This window comes from Cetorhinus maximus, chromosome 7 (assembly GCF_964194155.1).
Source record: "Cetorhinus maximus chromosome 7, sCetMax3.hap1.1, whole genome shotgun sequence".
Taxonomy (NCBI): Eukaryota; Metazoa; Chordata; class Chondrichthyes; order Lamniformes; family Cetorhinidae; genus Cetorhinus; species Cetorhinus maximus.
Genome location: NC_135885.1, coordinates 38901902 through 38921071, shown reverse-complemented (window position 1 = coordinate 38921071; position 19170 = coordinate 38901902). Strand labels below are relative to the sequence as shown.

Here is a 19170-nt window from a genome sequence, read left to right as displayed (position 1 = left end):
TGTGCACAACAACAATAGCAACGATATGGTCAAAAAATATAAACTCACCTATAATTAACTTTTTGCCTTCCAAGCAGATAGCTATAGGTCATTGGCAGCCAAGATTCATCACCTGCTAAGGTTTCATTTGCTTCTAAGGATTCCTGTCCTCGGAGATTAGGTTCCATGCCCTTCTAATTTGCAGCTGAGTCCTCACCTGCTAAAACACTTCATTATCATATTTACCTCCCTTTCTTTCTAAGGTGTCGTTGTCTTCCTCCTTCCACAGCACCTGCTTTCTTCTACGTCAAACTCCTTTGTGCATAGAACAGTTGTTCTTTCGAGAGGACATGGCCTACTAATCTGGAAGGGGGATAGTATTCTGGAAGTAGTAGGAGCTGGGGGCATGTGGTCAACTCAAATGACCTGAAGTTCACTCATTAAGCTACAAACCTATCTTGTGACATTGTATAAATGTGGACATGCCATTCAACTAATGAAAATAGCCATATGTAGTTTAACTGACTACTTAGATGTAGCATCAAGAAAAAAGCATTTAGAAAGAGGAAACTGGGATTGCATTCATCTGCAGCAGCATTGCAGACGCTGACACCCTTCCTACTATATTCTTCCAAGTGCCCTCCTATGCTAGACTACATGGGTAAAAAGGTAGGACATAGTTTCTATAATTTATTGCTGGCAGGAACAATAAACATGATAATAAATAGGGAATGGTATACATGCCATTGTTACATTTTTTAAAAGGGAGCTAAAAGTGAATCAGGTCTCTTTGAATATATCAAAACTCCCTGATTTGAGTAACTGAAGGGTGTAACATTCTGACTGTCACTCATCTCTCTCAATAGAGTATTTTCATTTCACCTGCAAATGAAATTCAGAAGTTTGAATATGGTTTGAAGTATGTACACATTCTACATCTCTAGCTCTACCATATATTAAAAGCTTTTGTTTCCTGTCAGTTTTTCACTATGAATTCCAATGTCCATATTGTTAAGAAAACAAGAAATTGTAATATTTTTCTTCTGGTAATAACTCTGGTATATTTCTTATGCACTGGAAGTCAGACTGTAATTGGATTAAGAGCTAGAGTGACAGCAAGGGCCTGAAGTCAACAGTAGGAAGTTGTTTTGATATGTTAATAAACCAAGAGGAAATTCAGAGTTTTATATAAAGCAATAACAGGAGTGTTTTTGAATTGAGTTGTTTTAATTCAAAGGGGGATATATGCAGGTTGTAAAAAGGCGTAAGAAAGTGAGGTAAAAATAGGGTAAGTTCCTTTATACACGTCTAAGAGCTAAAGTAAAGAACAGTTTAATCAATTCTAGGAAGAAAGCATTTCTGAAGAGACTGGTTGAAACAATAGAGAGATCAAAGGGAAGGAATGCATTTAAGGAAATACTGAAGCATATATGAAGGGGTAGCTGGTCAGATCTCCCAGAAGACAGCAGGGTAGCTGGGCAGATCCCCCAGAAGGCAGCAGGGTAGCTGGGCAGAACTCTAAGAACATACTGTGAACAAGGCCAGACCTGAAGACCCAGTTGCTGTCAGCCTCGGAGGACACTCCAAGGATAAAAGGCACTGTGTGGTAAAATTACTGGAATTCTATAGATATTAAAATCTATAAGGATAGTTGCTGAACAGAAAGGAGGAAGGTTATCTCTGAGGGTAGTTAAGTTAAGGTTTGTGGAACTGTTTTAAAATACTGTTTACTGTGTAAAGCCATTCTTGTACTTAAGTATAATTGTGTTTTTTTTTAACTCTTTTAATAAATGTTTGTTACTATAAAATCATCACAAGTAATCAGAGACATCATTTCCTGATTTCAGAGCTTCTCCTCATACTATACAAATTGCAAAGACAGTTTTGGCAACTGTTTCAAATTTCCCTCTGGGATCTGGGTAGCTTGGCATTTACCATCAGCTATGCCATAACAACATTCATGACGGAAACTGCAATGTAGAAATAAGCTGTAATTACATCCTCCCACCAATGGAGGAGCTGCAGCAATATCATTGGCAAGAGGGTGTAATTACAGAATGCTGAGCTTACATTGGCAGTTTATGTGGGCAAAGAATTTTATAAAAAATATACATGAGAATAAGGATAGAATGTATGACCTTAAAATGGAGATTCAATTCCATCTGTGTACTCTATAACAACACTTCACCTGGAGAATATACTTGATTTGAACTCTCCAATTACTGGCTGTAAATGATTTGTTTAGGTTCATGCAACACATGGAACTAATATAAATTATTAACAAGCTTGCAGCAACCCAGAATAAAACCAAAAGTGCATTGTAATGATTTTAGGGATTCTGTTTTAAAAGATAATTTGAAACAGTCTGAATGTCACCCATCATAAAATGACATTCGCATGGAGCAACAATATCTCAAAATGTTTGCAAAGCGATTAAATAGATATATGCTGATTTCTGAATATTACAAAAATAAAAATGTCCCTTTTGAACAAAGTGTAACAAACTCTAAATTGTCCTTGTTACAGAGAGCAGATGCGATGAAATCTGTGACTGCATTTACGTGGAGATGCACAAAAATAAGTGAGTAAGAACCATTTGACAAAATATCCTCCGACTGATCTTTAATGGTACATGACTCTTTGCTGCAAATGGTTCTGCAGGTATTGGTTGCCCTCCTGTTTCATTTGTAAGCCTTCACTGAAAAGGTAAAAGGCATGACAGACCAGCCAGTTCCTGGGTTGGAATATCTTCCCATTGGGGGTTTTGCAGCAAGGCAAGACTTCTGCACTCAGCGTGATGCTGCAGCTAAACCCTCTCAAAGCATCCTCGACAGGCCCTCATTAATTATTCAAGCCAGGTTTCTAGAGGCCATTGGTTTATCACAACTGGGAGGGAGGGAAATTGAGCACCACTTTAGTATTTAAAATGCTGCAGTTGATTAAAGGGAGGGGGAGGGGGTGGGGGTGGGGGTGGGGGAGGGGGAGGGGGAGGGGGGGGGGGGGGGGGAGGGGGGGGAGGGGGAGGGGTGGGGGGGGGAGGGGGAGGGGGGGGAGGGGGAGGGGTGGGGGGGGGGGAGGGGGAGGGGTGGGGGTGGGGGAGGGGGAGGGGTGGGGGAGGGGGAGGGGGAGGGGTGGGGGAGGGGGAGGGGGAGGGGTGGGGGAGGGGGAGGGGGAGGGGTGGGGGAGGGGGAGGGGGAGGGGGTGGGGAGGGAGGGGGTGGGGAGGGGGTGGGGAGGGGGTGGGGAGGGGGTGGGGAGGGGGAGGGGGTGGGGAGGGGGAGGGGGAGGGGGAGGGGGTGGGGAGGGGGAGGGGGTGGGGAGGGGGAGGGGGAGGGGTGGGGGAGGGTGGGAGGGGAGGGGTGGGGGTGGGAGGGGAGGGGTGGGGGTGGGAGGGGAGGGGTGGGGGTGGGTGGGAGGGGTGGGGGTGGGTGGGAGGGGTGGGGGTGGGTGGGTGGGGGCGAGGGGTGGGGGGTGGGTGGGGGCGAGGGGTGGGGGTGGGTGGGTGGGGGCGGGGGGTGGTGGGGGGAGGGGAGGGGAGGGGTGGGGGTGGTGGGGGGAGGGGAGGGGAGGGGTGGGGGTGGTGGGGGGAGGGGTGGGGATGGTGGGGGGAGGGGAGGGGAGGGGTGGGGATGGTGGGGGGAGGGGAGGGGAGGGGTGGGGGTGGTGGGGGGTGGTGGGGGGAGGGGAGGGGAGGGGTGGGGGTGGTGGGGGGAGGGGAGGGGAGGGGTGGGGGTGGTGGGGGGGGTGGTGGGGGGGATGGTGGGGGGGGTGGGGGTGGGGGGGGGTGGTGGGGGTGGGGGTGGTGGGGTGGTGGGGGGGGGTGGTGGTGGGGGGGGGGTGGTGGTGGGTGGGGGTGGTGGGGGGTGGGGGTGGTGGGGGTGGGGGTGGTGGGGTGGTAGGGGGGTGGGGGTGGTGGGGGGGGTGGGGGGGTGGGGGTGGGGGTGTTGGTGGGGGGGGTGGGAGGGGGGGGGGTGGGGGAGAGGGGGAGGGTGGGGGTGGTGGGGGGGGAGAGGGGGAGGGGGGTGGAGGAGGTGGGGGAGAGGGGGGTGGGGGTGGGGGGAGGTGGGGGAGAGGGGGGTGGGGGGAGGTGGGGGTGGGGGGAGGTGGGGGTGGGGGGAGGTGGGGGTAGAGGTGCGGGGGGGAGGGGTGGGGGGTGAAGCAGCTAAAAAGAACAACAATAACATAGGAAGTAGTTGTGTCAGGAAGGGTGAGGTCTTTCAACCTTAGGACAGGCTACCATGTTTTCTGTTTCATTTGTTAGTTTTTTTTTTAATCACCAGAGATAAGGGCTAGAAGGGACAGACTCCTGGGGCTGGATTTTCATTGTTCCGAATGGGACCAAACGTAGGCAGGACTGGAGAAAAAAAATGGTGGCCTGACGGCACACCCAGAATTCCTGCTTCTATTTCCATCACCTTCTGTTTTCATGAGGGTGGGGACGAGCAGGCCCCAGTCCTGGCCTGTTCTTATTAAGGACAAAAGGAGCAGTTTTGTGAGCTCGTTGAGAGCTCATCTCCAGGGAGGCAGGTGAGCTTTAGCTGCTGTCAGGCTTTACACAAGCCTCATGTGGGCACAAACCATGGATTGCAGGTGTGAAGAGTTTAACAGGTAAGTAAAATGGTTTTTCCTCCTTTACATCTCCACATGAAATGCTGTAGCAGGAGTTGTATTTATGTTTGTTAAGATGAGTCATGACTGTGCAGTGATTGGAAGATGTAACTACCCCTTAAACGCTATATTTGGCAGATTGTTACTTCTGCCAACTGGCAAGCTGTCGAGTTAAAGGTAAATGTGGAAAGTCATGGTAAATGTGTAAAAATCTTCAGATTAATTTTTAAAAAGTAAATTAAATGGTTAAAATGGTGGATTACTTTTTGAAAGTGTAGCCTAGAATGATAACTGACTAATTGTTTAAGCTTTTCCCATTGCTTTTATGTAGTCAGTCTAGACATTTTTTGAGGTAGTAGTTCTGAAGTCTGTTTGTTTACTTGGGAGGATTATGGGCTCTTGGTTGCAATCCACCTGCCTAATCATTTTACAAATGCTTGACTCTGATTACAAAGCTGATTTGAAGAGTCAGTTTGTTTATTTAAGGAGAGTTAGGGCTATTCAGCAGCATCCAACAGTTAAAATTGGGCTTGTGAGATCTGTTCATAAAGTTAATAATGGATGCGAGGGTAGGGTTACGTGGGGGGGTTACAGGGGGGAGGGGGAGGTGCAGTTACATTGTTCAGAAAGTTTAAATTTCTGTAGATTGCAAGGCCTTTCCAATGCAGCTCAGCCTTCGCTACTAGTTCCATTGGAAGGACTGGGCTGATGTTTTTTGGGAATGGAGGCGGGCCTTTTAACCTGCTCATTCTGGAATTATCCCACTTCTGAACCCATCTTGGGCCTGCCACTTCTTGTCTCAAGGCTAATTAAGGCCATGGCTGTCTGAAAATCCTGTTTCCTGGCAGCCTGGTGATGGAGGAGGGATTGTGATTGTGGGATTAGTCCCGCCTTCCAGTTCCCACCTCCGAGATAAAAATCCAGCCCCAGGAAACTGAGAACAGAAAAATATAGAAGATGCTTGTGCAAATATAATGGGGCCTGGTTGCTGAGGTAGCCAGTGTGGAATCATAGGGCAGAATTTTGCCCTTGATGGGCGGGCGGGGGGTGGGTGGGGGGCGGGTGGGTCCCACCGGCTCAGCGGTGGGCGGGCAGCCGTTCGCCGCCGCCGAAACGGGCCCTGCCGCCATTTTGAGTGGGCGGGCCACCCGACGGGAAGCGCTATGTGCTGCCTGTGCAGGCGGGTTGGGGGAGGGATTCCCCAACTGTCAGAGTGTGCTCTCTCGCGCACTGCTCCCTGAGACTAAGTGCTGTCTCAGGGAGAGCGCTGAAAGTTTTATAAACTTCAAAAATAGAAAAATAAAAAAATTATTGACATGTCCCCCTCATGTGACAATGTCACACGAGATGGGACATGTTAATAAATATCACATAAACTTTATTAAAATTTTTTAAAACAGAAATAAAACCTCATCCCACTGGTAGATGAGGTTTCATGTTTTATCAGAAGCCCGCTGGGCCTCCTGGCCTGCCCGCAAGCCTTAAGGTTGGACAGGCAGGTCCTTTAATTGGCTTAATTATCCTCAATAGCCTCAATTGGCTATTGACAGGTTGGCGGGCGGACAGCTGATTTCGCTGTCCGCCCGCCTTCCTGAATACTTAAATGGGGCCGGATGACGTGGGGGGTTCCTCCCGACTTCATCCCATGTCATTTTCCCATCGGGCGGCGCGGGCCCCGCCCCCAGCTCGCCAACGGAAAAATTCTGCCCATAGTATTATTGCAGCACAGAAGGAGGCCATTCAACCCATTGTGTCTGAGCCGGCTCTCCCAAATGAACAGTTCACCTACTGCCACTCCCTCACCTTCTCACCGCCATCCTGCACATTTTTCCTTTTCAGATAGCAATTCAGTTCCCTCTTAAATGCCTCAATTGAATCTGTCTCCGCCACACTGGCAGGCAGTGCATTCCAGACCCTAACCACTTGCTGTGTGAAAAATCTTCCCTGTAACCCCCACCACCCCAGGAACTTCTTCCCATTGCAAATCTTATAAACAACCTACACGGCTGTGGCAAGCAGCATACAATGTTTACAGATAATATAAAACTTGGTAAAGTAGTGGGTAGTGATGAGGATAATTATAAGCTTCAAGATAACATGGGGGAGGATTTTCCCGTCGGCGAGCGGGGGGGGGCGCCGATGCGTAAAATGATGTGCGCGGTGACGTCGGGCGGAACTCCCAACGTCACCGCGCCCCATTTAAATTTTCCGATAGACAGGGGTGCAGCAAAATCAGCTGCGTGCCCGCCGACCTGTCAATGGCCAATTGAGGCCAATAAGAGTCATTAAACTAATTAATGGACCTGCCCGTCCAACTTTAAGGTTGGCGAGCAGGCCGAGAGCCCTGGCGGGAATTAGCAAAAGCATGAAAACTCATCCACGGACAGGATGAGGTTTCATGTAGGTTTCAAAAAATTTTCATAAAGTTTTTGTAAAAATTATGGCCATGTCCCAACTTATGTGACAGTGTCACATGAGGGGACATGTTCGGGAAATTTTATTATTCTATTTTTATCTTTTTTACATTTAGAGCCAATCTCCCTGAGGCAGCACTTAGCCTCAGGGAGATGAGTGCACTCTTTCATGTGCACGCACGAAAGAGCGCACTCTTGATTTTGGGATTCCCCCCACCCCCGCCTACACAGGGAGCGCACAGTGCTTCTGTGCGGACGTCACGCTGGGCGGGCCTTAATTGGCCCTCACACATAAAATGGCGCTGCGCCCCTGACCGGGGGTGCCGATCGGAAGCGCGCCTGTGTGCGCCCACCCTTCAACTTCGCCCCCGACGGGGGGAAGATCCTGCCCACAGACTGGATGGTGACATGGATAGAAATATGGCAGACTGAGTTCAATGCAGAGAAGTGTGAAGAGATGCACTTTGAGAGGACTAATATGGAAAGGCAGTATATTATACAAGGCAGTATATTACAAACCTGAAAAGTGTAGATGCACAGTGAGGCCTTGGCGTCCTCCTCCTCAGAGCAGAGAAGATTAATTTTTAAGAGGTGGCCTAATATAATTTTTCGAGATGATAGGTTTTGATTGAGTAGATGGAGAAAAACTATTCACTCTGGCAACTGGGTCAATAACTAGAAGCCATAGATTCAAAATATTTGGCAAAAAATCTATAAGGAAGATGAGGATTTTTTTTTTTTACTTGGAGAATTGTCGGCCTTTACCTGAAAAGGTGTAGGAAATTGATTCCATAAACAATTTTAAAAGGAAGCTGAATGGGTATTTGCGGATGAGGAACTAACACCGATTCGAGCAAAAGAAAACAGCCATTTTGGACTGCTTTTGCAAAAAGTCAGCACAGACATGACAGGCTGAATGGCCTCCTTTGCTTTAAGCTTCTATGACTCTCTCTGGTTTTAATTTTATTTTTTTAAAGGGATCTACAAAGGGATCCCCAAACTGCACAATGCACTCTAAATGGTGAAATGGTGTAACCAATGTTTTCTACAATGTCTTTTTTTAACCAGAGACTGATTTGAGAGCTCTCTGCCTGAACCAGCCAAGCCATACAGACAAGTTTTTGCTTGGTGAACAATTTGCTTTGCAATAATGCTTTCAAACTGCAATGCATTTTTCTCAACCATGTACCCTGAATTTCTTTGCAGATATGTGCTTGCTGTTGGATGGGATAGAAGAATTAACATATACTGTGTGAGTAATGTGTTTATATATAGTGAAAGGCATGTTTGCTTCCTGAATATTTTGTGCACTGATAGTTTATTGCTCTTCACTGCAAAACATTTTGTTCATATAGGTTTGATTATATACACTGCTCAATGTTGTCTACTACAAGGTCAATAATTTTTTGCTTTCTTGCTGTGGCTTTGTGACAGAGATGTTTCCCAGTGAGCGCCGCTAGAACATTGTCTTACCTAATTGTAATAATATTCCCAACCCGGTTCCCCTTTGACCTGCTACAATGTTGTGAGGAATTGGTTCTGTAGGACTCACAGCGGAGCTCAAACTTTATGGTATCCAATGTCCACCTTTACACATTTCCAGCAGAAGCAGGGACTATAATTTTGCCTTCCTTGTTCTGATCTACCACTGGTCAGCAAGAGATTTATTCAATACTTGCCCAATCACAGAATCACCTTTGTCAACCAAGAACATGGATTGAAGTTCGTTGATCATATCTGCCTTGAACATGATATCTTGACTGGCTTTGTCGTTTTGCATCTTAAGCATTGTAATCAGTTCACTTTGTTTCTTTGCTGGATCGATAATGATGTGATACTCAAAATCTTCAAAGCATTCAACCATTGTATCATAACACTCGGGATACATTTGTACCAGATCTTCCTTGCTTCTGAACAGAGGGAGCTTTTCAATGGCTGTGCTACCTTCAACCCTTAGTTCCGCCTCCTTCACCTCATGGTTTACTGAGATAAACTGCAGACTTCACAACTGAACAATCCTAGGATAGCAGCACCATCTGTTTCAGTGACATAGAACATACGGTTAACATCTTTTCCTTTGTGTGTCCCTCTGATTTGGGTTGATTCTAGCTGTTGAATCTCAGTTCCCCCATGTGTCATTAGTATGACGTTGTTTAGTGTCACAGTATCTTTCCTTGGGTAACCATTTTCTTTCACATTTTTGGGAAAGATCTTCTGGTATAACCTGAGTAGGATGATGTTATTCTGTGCTCCGGTATCAATCTTCAGCCTCAGATTTATGGTTGTGGGCTTATTTCTCACCCTCTTCATGATCTGAATGATTGTGTGAGTTTCTTTTCTCTGGGAACTGTCGCATCCAGCTAGTCACAATATATATCAATGATTTGGACGAGGGAACCAAAAGTAATATTTCCAAGTTTGCTGATGACACAAAACTAGGTGGGAATGTGAGTGGTGAGGAGGATGTAAAGAGGCTTCAAGGCAATTTAGACAAGTTTAGTGCGTGGGCAAATACATGGCAGATGCAGTATAGTGTGGGCAAGCGTGAAGTTATCTACTTTGGTAGGAAAAACAGAATAGCAGAGTATTATTTAAATGGTGATAGATTGGGAAATGTTGATGTACAAAGGGACCTGGGTGTCCTTGTACACCAGTCACTGAAAGCAAGTATGCAGGTGCAACAAGAAGTTAAGAAGGCAAATGGTATGTTGGCCTTCATTGCGAGAGGATTTGAGTACAGGAGCAATGATGTCTTACTGCAGCTATACAGGGCCTTTGTGAGACCACACCTGGAGTATTGTGTGCAGTTTTGGCCTCCTTACCTAAGAAAGGATATGCTTGCCATAGAGGGAGTGCAGCAAAGGTTCATCAGGCTGATTCCTGGGATGGCAGGATTGTCGTATGAGGAGACATTGGGCTGATTAGGCCTGTATTCACTGGAGTTTAGAAGAATGAGAGGGGATCTCATTGAAATGTAAAAACTTTGACAAGGCTGGACAGACTGGATGTTGGGATGATGTTTCCTCTGGCTGGGAGGTCTAGAACAAGGGGTCACAATCTCAGGATACGGGGTAGGCCACTTAGGACTGAGATAAGGAGAAACTTCTTCACTCAGAGGGTGGTGAATCTGTGGAATTCTCTACCACAGAAGGCTGTGGAGGCCAAGTCACTGAATATATCTAAGAAGGAAATAGATAGATTTCTGGACTCTAAAGGCATCAAGGGGTATGGGAGAGCACGGGAGTATGGCGTTGAGATAGAGAATCAGCCATGATCATATTGAATGGCGGGCCAGGCTCGAAGGGCCGAATAACCCACTCCTGCTTCTATTTTTCTATGTTTCTATGCAACCATTTCACACAATTCCTATGCCCATTGTGTTCTCAAACTCATCGTTTTCTTCCAGGGTATGGATGTTGCGGTTTCTTTTCTTTCTCATTTATCCTGTTGCTTTGTCTCTGATAAGTAGCAGTCCTTGTTCAAATGCAACAAGACTTGGACAAGTATCCAGGCATGGGCTGACAAGTGGCAAGTAGCATTCGTGCCACACAAGTGCCAGGCAATGGCCATCTCCAACAAGAGAGAACCTAACCATCGTCCCTTGACATTCAATGTCATTATCATCGCTGAATCCCCCACTATCAACATCCTGGGGTTACCATTGACCAGAAACTGAACTGGACTAGCCATTTAAATACTGTGGCTACAAGGGCAGGTCAGAGGTTAGGACTCCTATGGCAAGTAAATCACCTCCTGGCTCCCTGAAGCCTGTCCACCATCTACAAGGCATAGGTCAGGAGTGTGATGGAATACTCCCCTACTTGTCTGGATGAGTACAGCTCCAACAACATTCAAGAAGTTCAACACCATCCAGGACAAAGCAGCCCACTTGATTAGCACCCCATCCACAAACATCCACTCCCTCAACCACCAATGCACAGTAGCAGCAGTGTATACCATCTACAAGATGCACTGCAGGAATTCACCAAGGCTCCTTTGACAGCACCTTTCAAGCCCACAACCACTACCATCTAGAAGGACAAGGGCGGCGAATGCATGGAAACACCACCACCTGGAAGTTTCCCTCCAAGCCACTCACCATCCTGACTTGGAAATATATTGCCATTCCTTCACTGTCGCTGGGTCAAAATCCTAGACTTCCCTTCCTAACAGCACTGTGGGTGCACCTACACCGCATGGACTGCAGCAGTTCAAGAAGGCAGCTCACCACTGCCTTCTCAAGGGCAATTAGGGATGGGCAATAAATACTGGCCTAGTCAGCGACGCCCACATCCCATGAATGATTAGAACGAAAAGTCATTTATCACCTTCTTTCCTTTTCCTGCACATTTTTCCCAGTGATTAAGCTTTCCACAAGCTCTCCAATTTGATTCATATGCAGGACATTTCCTTCTGTCGGCGAACGTAGGTGGTTGTCCATTGTTCCTGTACATTTTTCTTTCTGTCTGTTGTGTATTCTTTTGTTGCTGTTTCACTGCATCAACCCTGCTGCCTTTCCATTAACTTAACTGAAGGCTAGCTGTTTGGATAGTCAGTGTCCATCTGTTTACTCGTAGCTGCATGTGCTCTGGCAGTGTCTACAGTCTGCAATATTGTGAGCTTCTCCTTTCCACTCAAATCTTTTTGTACTTCAGGCTGTGCAGAGCCCCATGTGAGCTGATATATCAGCCTTTCATCTGTTTCCTTGGAACTTACATTTTCTGGTTGCATTTTTCAATCTTGATAATAAATTGTTAAGAGGCTCACCTGATTCCTGCCTCAGGCTTTGAAACTCATTGGCAGATCTGATTATTTCAATTTGGTTGGAAGTTTTCAAAAAATCTCTCTGGGTTTTTACTTTCATCCTCATTCATCTCCCAGCTACTGATCAAATTTCACACTTTCTCTCCTGTCCACAGCAAATTAAAACTGACCATTTTCTCTTCGCTAGTGCAACTTAGAAAGCTATTGAACACCAGTCTGCACTTCTGTTTAAAATTCTCAAATGCCTCTGTGGCGTCATCAGCTTCCCACTTCATCCTAGGCTGTAACTGTGCATTCATTACTGAGGCAGTGGCCATTTCATTTCACACAATTCTCTCAGTTCGAGAGAGAGAGAAAAACTAATTTTGGTTAATTTTTCTCAATCTAATTAAACATTATTCTGTTTAAAATATTTGAGTCTTACTGACACCCACTGCCGCCATGTTATAGCTTCTGGTTTCCAGCAGTTCAAAATAATCACACTTTTAGACTCAAAATGCTGGAGCTTCATCAAGTGTATTTTTTACAGCTCTCCTTGGGTTGGTGAAATGATACGTTGTTGCTCAGCACCTGACTGCAGTGCAACAGTAAATGTGACATCCCGGATGTACATTCACATAATGATTAGTTCATATTTTTAATGAATAACGTAACCATATAACAGGGTTTGTGTGACGTATAAATATGATGAGTTGAGCCTAGTGGTTTGTCTCTATTTAATAAATTCTGTGTCATGCCTGTACTGCTACCTGAAATCTCTGAACATAGCAATGATCAGAGGTGAATCTGAGTCTGGAACTTTCTGGACTGTCGGGCCCACTAGCCTAAACTCCAAATACGCTCGGCACCCTGTTCAACACACATTTTGCAGTGAATGTTGATACACAGTGACACGCTCAGAAGCATAGAATTGTTACAGCACAGAAGGAGGCCCTTCAGCCCGTTGTCTGCTCTGGCTTCCTGAATGAGCAATTCACTTAGTATCATTCTCCGGCCTTCTTCCTGTAACCCAGCACATTCTTCATTTTCTGAGAGAATGGGCTTATTATCTGAATGTCTCGATTGAACCTGCCTTCGCTACACTCTCAGACAGTGCATTCCAGATGTTAACCACTTGCTGTGTGAAGAAGTTTCTCTTGGTGTCCCCATTGCTTCTTTTGCTAATTACTTTAAATCTGTGCCCTCTCGCTCTCGATCCCTCCGCTGATGGGAACTTGGAAGCATTGTGAACTGTTTTTCCTGATCTACTCTGTCTGGACCCCTCATGATTTGGAATACTTCTAATAAATCTCCTCTCAACCTTCTATCCTCCAAGGAAAACAGTCCCAACCTCACCAATCTATCTATGTAGCTGAAGTTCCTCATCCCTGGAACCATTCTTGTAAATCGCTTCTGCACTCGCTCTAATGCCTTCACATCTTTCTAAAGTTTTTGTTTGGATACAATACTCCAGTTGAGGCTGAACCAGTGTTTTACACAAATTTAACATAACCTCCTTGCTCTTGTACTCTATGCCCCTATTAATGAAACCTAGGATACTATGTGCTTTATTAACCGCTCCCTCAGCCTGTCTTCCACCTTCAATGCTTTATGCACACATATATTCAGGTCCCTCTGCTCCTGCACCCTCTTTAGAATTGTACCCTTTATTTAATATTGTCTCTCTGTATCCTTCTGACCAAAATGAGTCACCTCACATTTCTCTGCATTAAATTTTGTCTGCCACTTATCTGCCCATTCCACCAACCTGTCTATGTCCTTTTGAAATTCTGAACTATCCTCCTCACAGTTCACAATGCTTCCAAGTTTTGTATCATTTGCAAATTTTGAAATTGTGTTCTGTACACCAAGACTAGGTCATTAATATATATCAGGTTACCTAATGTTAATAACTGCGATGTATTTGTTTGTGTAAGGGTATTTTAAGAAAATGGGATAAAATCTTAAGTTATAAATTTTAAAAATTCTGTTTTTCTTTGTATGGTCTAGGATTCATTTGGTGACCATTATCATACTCAGCCTCCTGAGCCACATTGGCAGGATGATCTGGTAAGCAACACTCAATTATGTCTGTGTTCAATCCTGTGGATTTTGGTTTTCAGAATGGGGTATTTTAGGGAAAATGTTTATTCTCCACTATTTTCATTCACAATCTTCCTACTCTGCAAATGGTTCTGCACATAAGCAAACGCATGGACTCCATTTGAAACCTTCCATTGTGTGCTGTACTACATGTATCCCAGGGAAATGCATACTGACTTTCCTAATGACATCCACAGTGATAGATAGAGGTAGAAAAAAAGTCAAAACACCATTCGTACAAACTAACCAGAGCAAGCCAAGCATGGAGAAAATAAGATGACAGCAATAATTTGTACAAGGGTCATATACCATAAGGTGAAAATATACATACTTAAAGATTGACTTGCATAGAGATAGCATCTTTCAAAACCACCAGTCCTCTCGAACCGCTTTATAGCTAATGAATTACTTTTGAAGTGAAGTCACTGTTGTAATGTAATTCCAGGAATGAATCTTCATAATGCTTGGGCCCCTGATTTTAATACAATCCGTTTGACAGGAAATTGATTAAAATTGGGAAAACTGTCTCATCCTCACCCCGACACCCCTTTTTATTCTGCAGCTAACCTGAGGCCACACAATCGACCAACAGAAAAATGCATTGTTTTAATCGCATGTAAGATTGAGTACTGCTGAAAAAAGAGACATACTGTCGAAGCTTTTTGTCTTGTACCCATCAGGACAGTTCACAAGAATACCAATGGTAAAGGGAACAACAATTTATATTGCATGAGAAGAGAGTGTTGATTGGTTGGCAAATGGACTCTGATTGAGAGAGGCATTGCCATAGAGAATGCACCAGGGAACAGTTAACTGCCAAGTTTTTGTTCAAATTCAAACCAGACAGGTCGACTCTGATTGGTCAAGGCATTGCCATGCGGAATAAGCCAAAGAACGGTTGTCCCCTGAGCTTTTGTTTAGTTTAAAATACAAGAACGTGTTCCTTCTGTCTGCAAAGGACAGGGCCCTGTATGTGAATGTATGTGGCTTCAAGCTTGCATAAGTGAGCCAGGCTGTAAGCCTGACAGATAAATCTTAAATTGTTTTTCAGTGTAATTCTTAGCACAATCAGGATTGTTTAGCAAGTGTTGTCCAATCACAGAATCACATCTAATGTTGGACACTATGTTTTGAGTTTTGCAAGCACAGGCTGGTTGGGTATGGCCTGTACTTTGCCTATTGTGCCCAGGCAAAGAGTCATGCTGTTTGATATGATCTGCCAGTCGTTGGGACTGATGGCCTACACTTATTTCTAGTGAACTACTTGGATGCCATATGTGACAAAAAAATAGCTACTTATACACACTGGAATGTCCAAGGAACCATCATCATAAAATTACATGGGAAACAGAGCACAGATTGCAAGCTGAGTGTGCTTATATGAGTTTGGTGAGTGAGGAGTTTGGTGAAGGGGAAAGAAGTTGCTCCCTTTTAAACACTTTTTCTTGCTTCAGTGCAGTGGAAGGAGCTGGTTGGTGAGTAGCTGGTAAGTTATTCTACTTACTCAATCTGTAATAAAAAGCTTTTAAAGTTACGGTATGGCAGGTCAACTCGGCCAAATGAAATGTACATCCTGCAGTATGTGGGAAGTCACCAATGCACCATGTGTCCCAGATGAACACATCTGCAGGAAGTGTCACCATTTGCAGAAGCTTGAGTTCCTGGTTATGGAACTCGAACAGTGCCTGAAGTCACTGTGATGCATCCGTAAGGCAGAGATCTATGTGGATAGCATGTTTAGGGAGGTGGTCACACCACAGGTTAGGGACATGCAGACAGGGAGTGAATGGGTGACCACCAGGCAGTCTAAGAGAACCAAACAGGTAGTGCAGGAGTTGCTGGGTCGATCTTGCTCGCTAATCGCTTTTCCATTTTGGATACTGGTGAGGGTGATGGTTCCTCAGGGGAGTGCAGCCACAGCCAAGCCCTCGGCACCACGGGTGGTTCAGCCGCACAGTAGGGAAGGAAGGAGGGTGGAAGAGCAATCGTGATAGGGGATTCAATAATCAGGGGATAAGGCAGGTGTTTCTGCAGCTGTAAATGTGACTCCAGGATGCTGTGTTGCCTCGCTGGTGCCAGGGTCGAGGGTGTCAAGGGATGGATACAGGACATCATTCTGGGGGAGGGTGAACAGCCAGAGGCCATGGTCCACATTGGTACCAATGACATAGGTAGGGAGAGAGATGAGGTCCAAAAGCAGATTTTAGGGAGTTAGCAATAAAAAGCAATAAAGCAATAATCTCAGGATTACTCCCAGTGCCACACGCTTGTGAGCATAAGAATAGGAGGATTGAACAATCAAATACATGGCTGGAGAACTGGCATAAGAGAGACGGTATCAGATTTCTGATGCATTGGGACCAGTTCTGGGGCAGCTGGGACCTGTACAAGATGGATGGGTTACAGCTTAACAGGACCAGGACTAAAATCCTTACAGGGAGAAATGCTAGTGCTGTTGGGAGGGTTTAAACTAGCTTGTCAGGGGGATGGGAACTTGAGGGGTACCTCAAATTGGAAGGAAGTAAAGCTTGTAACAGGAAGTAGAAAAGTAGCAAGAAAAATTAGACGAGAGGCGAAACGAAGGGAAGCATCAACTAGGCTGAGAATGTGGAATAATGTTAAAAAGACAAAGTTAAGGGCACTCTACCCAAATGCACGTAGCATTTGCAACAAGGTAAATGATTTAAAGATACAAATAGAGGTAAATGGTTATGATCTAATTGCCATTATGGAAACATTGCTACAGGGTGACCAAGACTGGGAACTGAATATTCAAGGATATTCAACATTTGGGAAAGACAGGTGAAAAGGAGATGGTGTTGTGCTGATAATAAGGGATGAGATCAGTACATTAGTAAGGGAGGATCTCAGATTGGAAGAACAAAATATGGAATCTGTTTGGGTAGAGCTAAGAAACAATAAGGAGCAACAAACATTGGTAGGAGTTGTTTATAGGCCATCAAACAGTAGCGGTAATTTGAGGCATGGTATTATTCAGGAGATTAGGGAAGCACATAACATGGGTAATACAGTAATCATAGGTGACTTCAATCTGCATATAGACTGGGTAAATCTAATGTTATAATATGGCAGGTGGTAATTGCCAGGCTGACCAAACCCCAAAGGGAAAATTGGCGAAGCTATTACAGCAATTTGCAATTTGTATTTTTATTGAGAAGGTATGTGTACTGAAGTCAGAAGTAAAGATTCTATGACCACTTCTGTAGATTTTAAATAATAAATTAAAATATGTATTAAGAAAAGAAAACTTAAACACAGAAGATTACAGTTACAGTTAAATTCAGTCTTATAACATTTCCCAAAAGATTTGAACTTAGCTAGACTCACAAATAAACACCCTTCTCCAGGCAACAGTATCTATAGATTCTTAATCTTAAAAAAAATCCAGTAATTTTACCACAAGGCATCCACTGTTGCTATAAGGGACGTATTTCACAAACTTCACTCTCCCTCTCATTCAACAATGGAAATCCAAGGCTTGTAACAAAACCTTGCTTTCTGGAACAATCAGACACTTCTCAGGGGTGGCTAGAAGCTGCTTCTTTCACATGACTGTGCTCGCACAGCACACGCTTCAAGATCACATGGCCCCACACACCTCAAACACCTTTCAATCTTTCCTTAAATATTTCCCCTTTCATCTTTAAACCCATTGTTTTTAACTTGCTTTAGAAAGTTATCTTTCCCAGAATCTAAAAATTCTTCATGTTGTTTTTATGGCCATCACTTTTGGATAAATAAATTAATAACTTGCTTTATTTATTTATGATCTTTGTTGTAGAACTTCCTTTTCCCTCTTTGAAAATCAATAGCCAAAAATTCACTCCTCATTTATCTCCTAATGCAAATTCCTATTCATGTTGTATTTACTGGTATCCTATCTTAGCTTGTCCATTTCCACTTCAAAGATGCTTGCTGTACATCCAACCATTTGATTATTTAAACCTTGCTTCAGTATAATTAAATTAGTTACATACACACAGCCCCCAAAAGCCTGCTTCACAGTATCCCACAGTAATATTGGGAAAAAATTATATTTTCTTTACACTAATATGATGGACTGCGACCTCACACTATACTTTTTTATATAAGATATATAGACTCATTGTTATTTCTAAATTTTAAAACTGGACCTTGGCTGAACAAGATCCTTAAAATGCTGAACCAATGTCTGTATGTAACTCCAGAAAACTTTGCAGTTTTGGGAAAACTCACACCTCGCTATCTCTGAGGATCCACTAACAATCAGTTGGGGACTGCACAGCCCACCTTCAAAGAAAGCAATGCAAAGGCAATTTGCATTTGATAGCCCAGGCTTGCCAGTAAGAGACAGAAGGTCTGCTAAGATAATAGGCCCTTTCAATTAAAAATGACTGGGACTTTTAGCAGTCTTTGAGATCCAACCGAATTCCAGATGATGGATACACATCCTTTGTTGAAGACCTAGTGGAGAGATGGGAGGTTATGTGACCTAGGCCTCTGACTTGTGGAACAAGTAATATTGCCTTGCTGAGCTGTATAGCTCAATCTGCTGTTTAACATCTGACTAGCAGCCACACAGAAAGGAGCTCTGCCCAGGTTGGACCCCTGGCCTCAGCTACATTGCTTCTATTGGAAGTTCTGTGCCATCACCTACAAGACTGATTCATCCCTACATGTCTATCTCATCATGTGAAGCCAACACCACTGGAGAAGTGAATTCTACAACATCAGTTTTCAGCCCGCAGGCCTCCGTGAAAGAATACCTCATTGGACTTTGATTCTAGACCCTGGAACTTGTGTGAAACAATGTTCATTTTCTCTGTGGTCTCTGTACTGTAAAACCTTATTTTCTCTGTCCCTCTCTTTATCGTCTGAATGTGAAGGTGACGTTGCATAACCTCCTTCCTGTGCTTTGACTGTGTGCAAATAAATTAATCCTTTTGAGTTCATCCTATCTTGAGTTTGCTGTGAGGTTATTAATAGACACTTGGATCAGACAAAAACCGAGGGGTTGGGGAAATATACCACAACTTTTAAAGAGGGAAACAAATCAAAACACCCTTTCTGTTTCCGGACAGGTGGTAAGAGGAGAAATTAGTGCTGTTTAAATTAACCCCCCTCCTGTCTGTAACATGAATGAGCACTAATGCTGTGGAGGACACATTTCTGCTGTGTTAGGGATGGTTTTCTAGAGCAGTATGTTAAGGAACTGACTGGAGATCAGGCTAGTTTAGATCTAGTATTTTGTAACAAGAAAGGGCAAATTAATAATGTTGTAAAATAACCTTTAAGGATGAGTTACCATAATAGGATAGAATTTT

At 44.4% G+C, this 19170-nt stretch overlaps 1 protein-coding gene across 1 annotated transcript in view; it reads left to right on the top strand.

Moving 5' to 3' along the window:
- The window catches only part of wdr95 (WD40 repeat domain 95), a 197381-nt gene that overhangs the window by 123898 nt on the left and 54313 nt on the right, over positions 1 to 19170 (top strand). The window contains exon 17 of the mRNA XM_078546126.1: positions 13754 to 13813. Within this exon, the coding sequence (XP_078402252.1) occupies positions 13754 to 13813 (60 nt within the window). The remainder of the gene's footprint in view (positions 1 to 13753; positions 13814 to 19170) is intronic.